Source organism: Babylonia areolata, chromosome 29, assembly GCF_041734735.1.
Source record: "Babylonia areolata isolate BAREFJ2019XMU chromosome 29, ASM4173473v1, whole genome shotgun sequence".
In the NCBI taxonomy this organism is placed as follows: Eukaryota; Metazoa; Mollusca; class Gastropoda; order Neogastropoda; family Buccinidae; genus Babylonia; species Babylonia areolata.
In genome coordinates, this window is record NC_134904.1 from 17,767,008 (window position 1) to 17,780,096 (window position 13,089).

At 42.3% G+C, this 13,089-nt stretch overlaps 1 protein-coding gene across 1 annotated transcript in view; it reads right to left on the reverse strand.

Annotated features, from left to right (window-relative positions):
- Nucleotides 1-12,223, reverse strand: part of LOC143274606 (LIM domain kinase 1-like) — an 81,230-nt gene extending 69,007 nt beyond the window's left edge. Inside the window, exons 1-2 of the mRNA XM_076578473.1 lie at nucleotides 12,181-12,223; nucleotides 12,000-12,093 (exon numbers count right to left, since the gene is read on the reverse strand). Coding sequence (XP_076434588.1) covers nucleotides 12,000-12,093; nucleotides 12,181-12,202 — 116 coding nt within the window. The 5' untranslated portion in view covers nucleotides 12,203-12,223. The remainder of the gene's footprint in view (nucleotides 1-11,999; nucleotides 12,094-12,180) is intronic.
- Between the last annotated feature and the right edge of the window lie 866 nt (nucleotides 12,224-13,089).

A 13,089-nucleotide genomic window follows, 5' to 3' on the forward strand; every position in this document is an offset into this window, starting at 1 on the left:
AGCTGTGCAACATGCCAGAGTTACCCACGTGTCCAGGCCATCTTCTCGCCATATATAAACAGGACTACCATAGCTGTGCAACATGCCAGAGTTACCTGCGTGTCGAGGCCATCTTCTCGCCATATATAAACAGGACTACCATAGCTGTGCAACATGCCAGAGTTACCCGCGTGTCCAGGCCATCTTCTCGTCATATATAAACAGGACTACCATAGCTGTGCAACATGCCAGAGTTACCCACGTGTCGAGGCCATCTTCTCGTCATATATAAACAGGACTACCATAGCTGTTCAACATGCCAGAGTTACCCACGTGTCGAGGCCATCTTCTCGTCATATATAAACAGGACTACCATAGCTGTGCAACATGCCAGAGTTACCCGCGTGTCCAGGCCATCTTCTCGCCATATATAAACAGGACCTTGCTTCCAATCCAGTGTTTTGATTCCCACCCTCAACCCCTTAATTGTAAATTCATTCTGAATTGCTGTCAGCTTGGGTTGGGGTGTGGATGGGGGTGGGTCCTTTCTTCGATGGTTGCGTCTGCACTGTTGTTAAAGTTTATAAAACCTACCAAGTGCCTGCAACACGATGACTTACAAACAAACACAACTACAAATAACTAATAGAGAATCAGAAAAAGCTCAGCAAAAAAAGTTTGTTTTGTTTCGTTTTCGCCAAAGATATTACGTACAACAGACAGTGAATCAGAAAAGATCAGTATTTAAGTCTGCACTGAAATGCCGTCTTTACAGAGACAAAACAACATCTGACATAAGAACTGTCACTAATGTCACTGGGTAGATGTTGTTTATAAATACCCAGGGGTCGATCTGAACTGGTAGGGCAAACGGTGCTAGTGGCAATTTCCCCATCCGTTTCCCATTCCCCCTGAAAAGATCTAGTTCTGTCGTTCTGTCAAGTCTGGGAAACTTTTTTTGACGCATTTCTGACGCTTATGCTGCCACCTCTCTCTCTCTCTCTCGCTCTGTGTGTGTGTGTGTGTGTGTGTGTGTGTGTGCGCGCGTGCGTACGTGTGCAGTGCTGTCCTTTATCAGACAAGGCTGAAGCGAATTTGAAGTCGGAAAAGTCTGCGAACTTTGCGGCGGCGGAAACGGCACCATTATTCATCGATACATCATTACATGTCTGCATGATACGATCTGTCGTCTGGCCGAAGACGAGTACGACAGACTACTAGAAGTAGAATGTAGCTTCCAGTTTGACTTCTTTCGAAAGCTCACACTGGCTTCTTCTTCTTTTTCGTTACCTCCTACCTCCTCATCTTCATTTTGACTCTTCGTTTTCGTTTTCTCTTCTTTCCCTGCACCCACCCCCACCCCCTCCGCCCCCCCTCCCGCCACCCCTCGGCCTCTTGTTCAAAACGATCCTCTCTGTCTCTGTGGACAGCAACTTTAACGCAACTGTCAGCAAGAATGCCTCAATAATCCGGCACATGTATTCTGACCGACTTTACCCTGCCCCTTTTAAGGCAACCCCATTCCGTTTTCAAGGGCCTGCTGACGTATCGTATTGGGCAGAGTATAGATCTCTGTTGTCAGGCCACAAAACGGCAGCCACTCCCTGAAGCCTTCGTCATGTGTGTAGCTAGCTGCCGGGGTAGCTGTCAACATTGACCCATCCACCAAGCGAGCGCCGTATCTACGTGAAAGACTGGTCTTTAAAATCAATCCTTCCACTCTTTTACACTTTTTAACTCTCTCTCTCTCTCTCTCTGTCCCTCTGAACAAAACGCACTCTGCATACTACACACCGGACGTGCGAGGGTGATCGCCAGTGGGGGCACAACAGCCGAGTGGTCAGAACGTTGGACTTTCGATATGAAGGCCATGGGTTCAATCCTGGTATCGGCGCCGGTGCTGGTCCGACTGGCCCATTCCCGTTTCGCCTACTCTTTAATCGTGCCGCCACCTTCAATGGTCTTTTGACAGTCTGACCATTTGTCCCGTTTCGCCTAACTGCCAGTCCCGTTTCACCCACCCACCCACCCCCCACTCCTCTCTCTCTCTCTCTAACACACACACACACACACACACACTTCAGTTTACAATGCCCAGACACCACTTCCAGCTTCTGAGAACACTTGCAATTCTCTACGGGCGTTGAGACAGGGCGAAATGTAACTTGTGGTTTCACGACAGTGACTTCCGAGCGAATATGATACAAATTCACTTCAGAGAATCAAGCTTTGGTCAGTGTCCAATGCACGAGAAGCAGACACACCTTGTGCTGAATCAAATTCGCTGATCAAGAGACCAGACCGTCAACACAAGAGACCGGGGCAGCAGTGAAGAAAGTGAGATTTTTGGTTTGTTTCTTATAAAACACACAGACTGATGCGCGCGCTCACGCACACACAGAGCAACTGAGTACATAAACGAACTGGGAATAGCAATAGGCGAATCGGGATCACCAGTTTACTGTGAGGCGGATCGGGAATTGGCGAAACGGGAAGAGGCAAATCCTGCCTGCTCGGTTGAAGTGGCGATTTATTCTCAAAGCGCCCATGCAGCTCAACAGATATATATATATATATATATATATATATATATATATATATACATACACATAAACACACACACACACACATATTATATATGTGTGTGTATTTGCAAATCTGCTAGTGCCTGAGCCCTGCTGGTGTGTATGGAAACGCATGTAAAAGATGCCATTTGTAGTTTAAAGATCCATGTCAGAGACCAGTGGACTGTGAATAAGATATATATATATATATATATATATATATACATATACATACATACATGTCAATATATATATATATATATATATATATATATATATATATATATTATATACACATTATAATAATAGTGTGTGTGTGTGTGTGTCAAAGACCCAATAACAACACTACCTGTCAAACAGGTCTTGAACCATCTCCTTTGCCCCCTCCCCACACACAACTACCCTCACCTCATTGCCTCCCCCCCCCCCCACGCCCCCGCTCCCACCCCCTCTACGCCTCCCTCCCCCCCGCCCTCTCCATGACTCCCTTCCCTACAACTGCTTAGACATCTAATCTGACTTGCAAAACAGACTCTTCCTTTCCACGGCCATTTCACTGTTCACTGGTGTTCCATTGTAAGACCTGGCGCGTGTCATATGACACTGGCTTCTAACTTTACACCGCCTCTTGTGGTGTCTCAGGTTTTGAAAGAGGTTTGTTGGTTGTTGTTGTTTTTTTTTACTGTGAAAAAAAAAAGAAAGAAAGAAAAAATACAGAGTGAAAAACACACACCAAAAACTCCACTACTATGATGAATGATATGGATACTTATATAGCGCTTATCCCCGGTCGGAGACCAAGCTCTAAGCGCCTTAAAAACACGGGGTCATTTGCACAACAGACTGCCTACCTGGGTAGAGCCGACTGACGGCTGCCATTGGGCGCTCATCATTCGTTTCCTGTGTCATTCAATCAGATTTCAGGCACTCACACATACACACTCAGACAGACATGTAACATTTTACGTGTATAACCGTTTTTGTCTATTTACCCCGCCATGTAGGCAGCAATACTCCGTTTTCAGGTATGTGCATGCTGGGTATGTTCTTGTTTTCATAACCCACCAAAGGGTGACATTACTCCGTTTTCAGGTATGTGCATGCTGGGTATGTTCTTGTTTTCATAACCCACCAAAGGGTGACATGGATCACAGGATCCTTAACGTGCATCTTTGATCTTCTGCGTGCGTATACACACCAAGGGGTTTCAGGAACTACAAGTTCTTGCACATATATATATATATTGACCTGAGACCTGTTGACCTGAGAGATCGGAAAAATCTCCGCTCTTTACCCATCAGGTGCTGTTACCGAGGTTCAAACCCGGAACCCTTAGATTGAAAGTGCAACGCTTTATTAACCACTCTGCTATTGCGCCGTATCTGTTAAAGTCAACATTGTTGGTATGAGCTGGGTATTGTTGCGGCTGCCAGTGATCTGTCTCGAAGGCAATGTTAAGGAAACTCCGGTTCGGAAGTAGTTGGACCACTCCTTCTCAGTTTCTGTCTGCCTGCCTGCCTGTCTGTCTGTCTGTCTGTCTGTCTGTCTCTGTCTCAGACAGCGTCTGTTTGCCTGTGTCGACATCTGTCCACAGTCTCTCTCACACATGCATATGCATGCGTGCATGTGTGTGTGTGTGTGTGTGTGTGTTCAGGCAGACACACACGCGAGCCCGTGCACGCATGCAAACACTACCACACACACACACACACACACACACACACACATGTACAAATACTGGCTGCCAATTTTCTTTTACTTCGAAAAAGATGGAAAACACAAAAACATGCATTACGCATTAACACACACACACACACACACACACACACACAGGTCCTAACATTATACTCACAGACCCCCCCAAATCCCCGTCTCTGTCATTAAGTGCCAAAATCCAAGATAATCCATGATAGCAATGCACACAGTGTCTCATTTTCAATCCACATATGCCTAAACTTTGAAAGATGCCCCAAATCTGCCCATGTGGGCCATGGTCTTGTCTGGATCACAAATCCCCACAACAGCTTGAGAATCTTTCTGGATCTCCACAGACCCTTACTGATTGATTAAAGCTTCTTTTCATCTTCAATGTTACAGCCTTGCTGCATTCAATTTTTTTTTCTCTCTGAAAATCCACTGTCACAAAACCTGGTATCCCAGAGATGCAAAGTAATTCCAGAATCCAAATATCAGAATGGAGCAAGATATATATATATATATATATATATATATATCTTATATATATATACACACACACACACACATATATATATATATATATATACATATACATTATATATATTGTATTTGTATTTGTATTTATTTTTAATACCACAGATTTCTCTGTGTGAAATTCGGGAAGATCTCCCCCGGGAGAGCACAGCGCTACACTAAAGCGCCATGTATATTTTTTTGTATTTTTTCCTGCGTGCAGTTTTATCTATTTTTCCTATCGAAGTGGATTTTTCTACAGAATTTTGCCAGGATCAACCCTATTGTTGCCGTGGGTTCTTTTACGTGCGCTAAGTGCATGCTGCACACGGGACCTCAATTTAGGTCTCATCCGAATGACTAGTGTCCAAACCACCACTCAAGGTCTAGTGGAGGGGGAGAAAATATCTGCAGCTGAGCCGTAATGTCATCTTACCCTTTCCTTCCTTCACAATAAATGAATTTATAAACAAAACATATACAGTCCCTGCTCCAAGAGCATGGGGGAGGGGTGGGGGTGTGGGGGGGGGGGGTCCAACATTTGTCAAGTTCTTAACTCAATCTTGTCCTAACTGGAAACAAGGGGAACTGGCAATGCATGACCATAATGGCTCAGCAATGGCTATCGTTTCTGTGACAATGATTCTCTCGCTCTCTCTTTTTTAGGGGCAGAACATCCACTTTGTAAGGATAATGCATCAGCTGATTAGGACGGCATGTGTGTGTGTGTGTGTGTGTGTGTGTGAATAGGGGTGGTTGGAGAGGATGACAGACAGGGAGGGAGAGGGGTGGGTGGGAAAGGAAGACTAAGATTCACTACCTGAGTGAGCGTATTCAGTGATGCAGGTCATTCACCTACCGCTGTGCGGTCACTCTCACTTTGTGAAAGGGATTAATCCGAAAGGGAATTCTCTGTGTGTGTGTGTGTGTGTGTGTGTGTGTGTGCATGTGCAAGAGTGAGTGTGTCTGTGTGCTTGTGCGTGCATGCATGCATGCATGTGTGAGGGTGCATATGCATGCAGATGTATACACACACATCTTGTTTCTGTTTTGCATATAGGAGTACATATGTATATAATATATATATATATATCATATGTGTATCTGTGTGTTGTGTGTCTAGCTCTATGTTGTGAATCCAAAAGCGTTGCTTGCCTACATGTGTGCTTGCCTGCACTTAGTATGCATGCATGAATGTGAATGTTTTTGTGCCTCTGTCACAGAATACCAATGGGGATACATCTCTAGATAACCAAACAGGTATCTATCTCTGTGTCTCTCTGTGTGGGCGCTCTTTTCGCTTTCTCTATGGGTGGTCCCGTCGGGGCTGAGTTGACAGCTAAGTGTCTGAGAGCACAAGCAGACTCACAAGGTCACTGGTGATTTAAGGCTTGTGTGCTTCTTGAAGTCGATTCCTCTCTCTTTCTCTGCGTGCCTGTGTGCGTGCGTGCTGTGCTGTGCTGTGCTGTGTTGTGTTGTGTTTGTGTGTGTGTGTGTGTGTGTGTGTGTGTGTGTGTGTGTGTGTGTGTGCATGTGGGTATGCAGGTGCACTAATAACCATGTGCATGTGCATAGATACCAATGATGAACAAGTCACTTGAACTGATACAGATAGTTAACCAACTAGATAACCATATACATAGATACCCAATGATGAACAATTTCAACAAATCACTTGATCTGGTAACCAACTGGATAACCATGTACACAGATAAGCAAGTCACTTGATTTGGTAACCAACTGGATAACTATGTACACAGACACCAAATGATGAGCAAGTCACTTGATTTGGTAACCAACTGGATAACCATGTACTTAGATACCCAAGAAACAAGGCACTTTGTATGGAGATTTATTTAACAACTAGATAAACATGTACTTTAAGACACCCGGTGATGGACAAGTCACTTGATTTGGTGGTTAACCAGCTGCACTTGGCCCTCCTCACAAAACTTTTACTATCCAAAAACAAAAGTTGACATCAATTTAATATCATATTTGATAATAAAATGCTAAAGTAACCTAGATCTAGGAAAAAAAAAGTGGTTCTCTGTGGCGTTTATCTAAATATCCCCTCCCCATCTAGATTCAACAAGCATCCTGTTGCATTATTGTGCAAGATTACATTCACTGCACAATGACAGTGCAAACTTTTCATTTTTCCCAGTAGTGCTTGTACATACAATGGCAGCTCCAAAGGACACCCTGAGTTCGGTCAAAATACCAAATGCTAATGTACCCTAGTATGCACAAATGGCTAATCAAAGCAGAGGCAATAACAATATTGCTGTTTACCATATAAATATGTATCGTATTTGTCTAAGCTGATATATTATTATGGTTAAATAACTTATCATTGCATGCTGTGCTACCCAATTTTCAAATATAATGATTAGATAACAACTGTCAAATTTACAAATATGGCAATAAAGCATTTAGATGACTTTAACCAGCAGAATGTCATTTCATGATTTAATAAATAACAGTTTGTTCAAAATGTCCCGTAATCCAGACAGCATGCACTTTTGGATATGTATACAAATTACAATGGTTAATGTAAACTTCATCGGATTAACTCTATCCATCAGTACCTTTCTGTTGAAAAGTTCTACAAAAACTCTTGTACTGCTTTTGTGCTGTCACGAATTGACTACTGTAATTTTCTTCTCACAGGCTATCCACATAATCTTCTTCAGTGAATTAAAAAACTTTATTGTTTAAAACAATGCTGCCCTTCTGACTCTCCGAGTCCAATGTACTGATCACATTTCTCCCCACTCCCGTACTCTAAACTGGCTCACCACTGAAATAAGAATCAAATAAGAAGTTGTGTATCTCTGCTATTCTGCTTTCCACTCCACAGTACCTACCTATTTTTCTGACCTTACCGGTGCTTACACTCCCTCAAGAACTCTCCGCTCTTCCTCTGACTGTAACCTTCTGAAACCTCCTCGTGTCAATACAAGAACCTATGGTGAACATTCTTTCCTCTTTGCTGCTCCTCACATTTGGGACAACGTTCCTTATCATATCCATGCATCTGATTCTGTCTCTGCTTTTCATTCTTCACTAAAAACTCATCTGTTAGCGCTCTCAGTTTCCTTCTTTTCCAACCCCATCCTTGTCAGCTCATTTTGGATGCATGACAAATGAGAAAGGGAGAGGTGGGGTGGGGTGGGAGAAAGAGTGGTCATGAATGGTTCCTGTAATTTGTAACTGTTTCTTTCAATGTTTCATGTTAAGCACCCAAAGTTCTCAGAGAGAAAAGGCACTATATATAAATGTACATTATTATTATCATCATTATCATTATTATTATCACGGTCAGGTTTGGTCTGTCCACGGTTGCGTTTTTGTATCAGAGTTAATACAAGACAGACCAGCATGTTACCACACAGGCCTGTTATCACACACACACACACACACACACACACACACACACACACACACACACATTGTATATAATATATATATATATATATATATATATATAATATGAAAGAAGTCATTATATTCTGTGTTGGTAACAACTGGGAGCAATCTGATGTACCTTTGATTTGACCATCTTTCTTACTTTATGCCCCTCCTCACCCCATCACTGTCTCTCCCACCCATCTTTACAGATTGTGCTCTCTGCTTTGGAAACTCTCTCTCTCTCTGTCTGTCTGTGCATCACTTCATTTGAAATTTCTAAGCCCTCTCTTTCTTTCTCTTTCTTCTTTCCCTCACTCCCTCTCTTCTTCCCATCTCTCTCCTACTCCTCTTCCTCACCACAGTTCTAGGCCAGTCATACCCCTCTCTCTCTCTTTTGCATGTGAGTACGCTCACACACACACACACACACACACAGAGAAAATTCACTGTTAAAGGGTTCAGGGCCAGATGGCATTTTAATTTTTATGCTTCCCATTAGTATTACCAAAGACTAGGTTGATGTAGTAGACCTGTACACCTGGGCAGGATCACACACACACACACACATATATATATTTCTACAACTGCAAGTCAGGGGGTGCTGTAATATATTGTATGATGCCACTACAATGGTTATCTCATCAGACCCTGGGGCCACCCGGATCTGACACTGCCACTCCACCTGGTGTCAGCGGTATTCCACTGTACACCTGTAGTACAACATGCAAACAAGGAGCTCTTGATCATCGTGTGCTAAAAGTGTGACTTCTGCCTGATGTAATGTCTCCCTCTCTTTCTCTTCTCTCCCTTTCTTCGTCTTCTCTGTGCATCATTCACTCAGCTGATCCTTCTACAGTCCTCCATGTTCTGGTAGATCTCTCAGCCTATTTGTTTCTCCGCTTGTCCCTCTTTCAATCTCTTTTTCAGTATAAAGTTGGGTGTACATGTAAGCCTGTCTCTCTGTATTTCTTTTAAAAAGTTCTAGATGGTTCTCTTTTTTACTCACTTGTGTAAACAAAGTGGGTCTATGTTTTAACCCGGTGTTCGGTTGTGTGTGTGTGTGTGTGTGTGTGTGTGTGTGTGTGTGTGTGTGTGTGTGTGTGTGTGTCCATGGTAAACTTTAACATTGCCATTTTCTCTGCAAATACTTTGTCAGTTGACACCAAATTTGGCATAAAAATAGGAAAAATTCAGTCATCTTGTCGGGGGGAATGTGAGTGAAGGACTGTAAAAGACTGAAAAGGACAGCGAATTCCAGGTTGGTACAGCTGAAGAACTAAAATAAAAGTAAAACTAAAAGCTCTCTGCCACGTTCAGAACTTTTTGTTGAATTTGAGAAAGCAAAAGATTTTATCATTACCAAAACTGAGCTGTCTCAAGCTCTGTGAGTTCTGAAACTTGAAAACTGTGTGCGCGCATACATGCACACGTGTGTGTGTGTGTGTGTGTGTGTGCGTGTGTGTGTGCGTGTGTTATACAATTTTGAAAGACAAGTGGTTGCGTGAAATATTCAGCGAGAAAGCCAATGTAAAAATTTCTGGTTTCATCACACCATTCTCAACTGCCTTCTCCCTAGAATATCGAAAGCTGAAATAATGCAGATGCCTTCACATTACAAACCAGCAGACACTCTGACTGCTCTCTGTAACAGGTTTCACTTGTTCTGACATTTATAATCTTTCCCGCATGGGCCATGATACATGTGACAGTATAATGTATTCATCCAACTGCAAAGCAGTTCAGTTCAAGAGCAAGCAACAAGCTTTTCCCTCCCTGAGCGTCTATAATATACATTTATGTCTATAGTATAATATTTATGTTTATAATGTCTATAATGTTAATTATAAAAAAAAGTTCTTCAATGTGTTCCTCTTTGTTTTCCTTTAGCTTTAATTTTCAAAAAAGAAAATAGATTGATTAGAGAACCTTACACTCCAGTACTGCACTGTCTTAAACAAGACAAGCCAGGCACAGAAAACATACAATAAAAAAAATCACAAGCATGTGAAATCCAGTTGGCAGAAACACCCTCTGACTTGCGGAATCCACAAATTGTTTCTGGGTATCCAACCAAAATGCCCTTGCACTCTACACATACATCATTACATGTACATAATATATACAAGCCGAACATGAACTTTAAGCGAACTTTTGCTATTTCATTTTTGATTAATTATGTTCCAACCATTAAACTGCACAAAGTTTATTTAGGTCTCTTCAACAAGACTAGTCCTCAGTGTGGACTGAAATTAAACATCATATCATGAAATAAACACAAATGTGTTTTGATTAATATTCCAGGTGGATACAGGTTCTACAGACAGCACATTCATAAAGTGCATGGTTGTGGTCTGCTGTTACAACAGTGAGACCATAAATTGCAAAGCCTACAGGTAGTCAGCATGTGTTGTTTTCCAGCTTAACATGCTGCAAAGGACACACACACACACACACACACACACACACACACACACACATGTACACTCACACACACCTACCTGTGCAGATCATGTGTATGTATGTATACACAAAATTGTGACAAAGACACCCATTATGCAAATACACACTGACGCAGGCACCCCTTCACAAACATACACAGTGATATACTCACTGACAATCACTGACAGTGACACATAATTTTTCATGCATACTGAGATAAAGTCAAATGGTTTTAAAAGTAAAACATTTATAATCAAATTTTGACCATGAAAAAAAACCACTGTGGCAGTCAGTTAGGCGTTGAACTTCTGATAGTGTTCACTTGTGACAGTTTAAGACACTGTTTCAGCATACAGCTGAGACCCCAGGAAAGGGACCTAGGCTCTGATTTTCCTCACTCCACCCACGTATAATATACATAAAGGACACTGTCCACTCCCTGCCCATTAGTGGTAATGCACACAGGCTGCTTTGCCCATTACCAGCAATGCACAAAATTGTTTCCCATTACCAGTATTAATTCAATGCACAAAGATTTTGCACATTACTGGTAATGGGCAATTACCACAATTGATCACAACATGTGTGCAAATGTGTATGTCTATTTACGTGAGACAGAGAAAGAGACAGAGAGACAGAGATAAAGAGAGAGTAAGAGAGAGAGAGAGAGAGAGAGAATCTCAGATGCTTTGAAAATAGAAAAGATGAACTGCAAGTTCATCAAGCAGGTCTCTGGGGGTATTCTACAAATTTCTGGGCGTGAACTCATTATTATGATTATAAATTATAAGAGTTAAAATCTTTTATAAAAAGTCAGTTAGTGTTAGTGTTAGTATTGACTATTATGAAGAATTCTTTTCCTCTTGAATGATACTCTTAACAGGGTAAATCCTAAGATTGTTTAACTTATCTAACAGTTGCACAGGCACAACCTTGCACTGTTTATAGTTATACACAAACTACACATACATGTGTATTGATGATTAAAAATGCATTATTGTTTACACATCAAAAGACATAAGGAAACCAGAATGGCAGAAACAGACGTTGGGAAAGAGAACATGTGCCCTGATAATATGTGAAGATAATTTTCCCACGAGAACATGTACAAGACAGAGGAAACTTATAAAAGCCGAGGGCTATTTTTATAATGTTGAGTCACTAACTTGACCACCCAGTGGCAAAAAACAGCCATTCAAAAAAACAAAACAAAAAAAAAGAAAGAAGAAAACACACACACACACACACACACACACACACACAGAGGTTAAGCTATGTCGAAAAACACAAACAAAACACAAACCGAGGAACAGACGGCACAGCTGCATGCCAATACTTCCTAAGTATGCGGCAACACAAACCCTCACATTGCCCTCCCCCTTGTTTACTTACCGAAAGCAATGTGGATGCCAGTCACTGTTTAGCGCTTCAACGTACGGTTTATTCCCGATTGCCTCGCCGCAACCGCGACAAACTTGAACGGACTCTGAAAAATAAAAGGCCGAAGACATTTTCTAATCAAATTCAAGAACACATGACGAAAACACAACAGGGAATCCAGGAAATAACTCACGGGAGCTACGCGGATCCGTCATCTCTGTTTAGCACCATTTTTAGACCATTTCCAACCTTCGCAGGCAAGAGTTCTCACGTGGTAGCCTCCCTTGCTCATTTCCTTCTGTTGTTGTTGACACTAGAAACAGTTTTGGCGAGCTTGAAGACAAGTTGATCCCCCCCAACTCAGTAGAAACGTGGAGGGTCTGTTGGACGTGGTAAGCTTGAACTATGGTCATTATTTGTCAACGTCTCTGTTTTCTGCGTTCGTGGGCTGCCATAATTCACCTGTGTGGTGTGTACAAATTCAGTAGCGTTTACGCCACGGGGATAAAGAGAGGGTAAGAGACCAAACCTATCGCCGCGCAGCTGAAGCCACGCAGCCGCCATGTTGTTTAGCCCGGAGGTCGCGCGCTGACAGTGCAGTAAATGTGTGTGTGTGTGTGTGTGTGTGTGTGTGTGTGTGTGTGGAGGGAGGGGATGGGTGCGGGGGGCTGGGGGGGGGGGGGGAGAGGCGAAAACAAAGGACTGAGCATCTTGTAAAAGGCCGCCGAAGATGGTTTTTATGACCATCCCTATCTCTGTGTCCATGGCGGCTTTACTTCTTTCTCAGTGCAACAGCTGGATGTTTTACACACACACTCACACAGACACCATCACTCAGTGGCACACACACACACACACACACACACAGAGAGAGAGAGAGAGAGAGAGTCGCCGCATAAGCAGCCCATACTCAAACTTCAACATTTATTTGAAGTATAAAATTCACCATCCCATTAACACAAACACCCAAAACACGGCCCCCACATTTGAGTAAACTGAATTTATTTATTTATATGATGTTTCTAAATTATCTATTTATCTGTTTATTTGTTGTTGTTTTTTTATTATATTGTATTTCATCTTTATCATTATCATCATTATT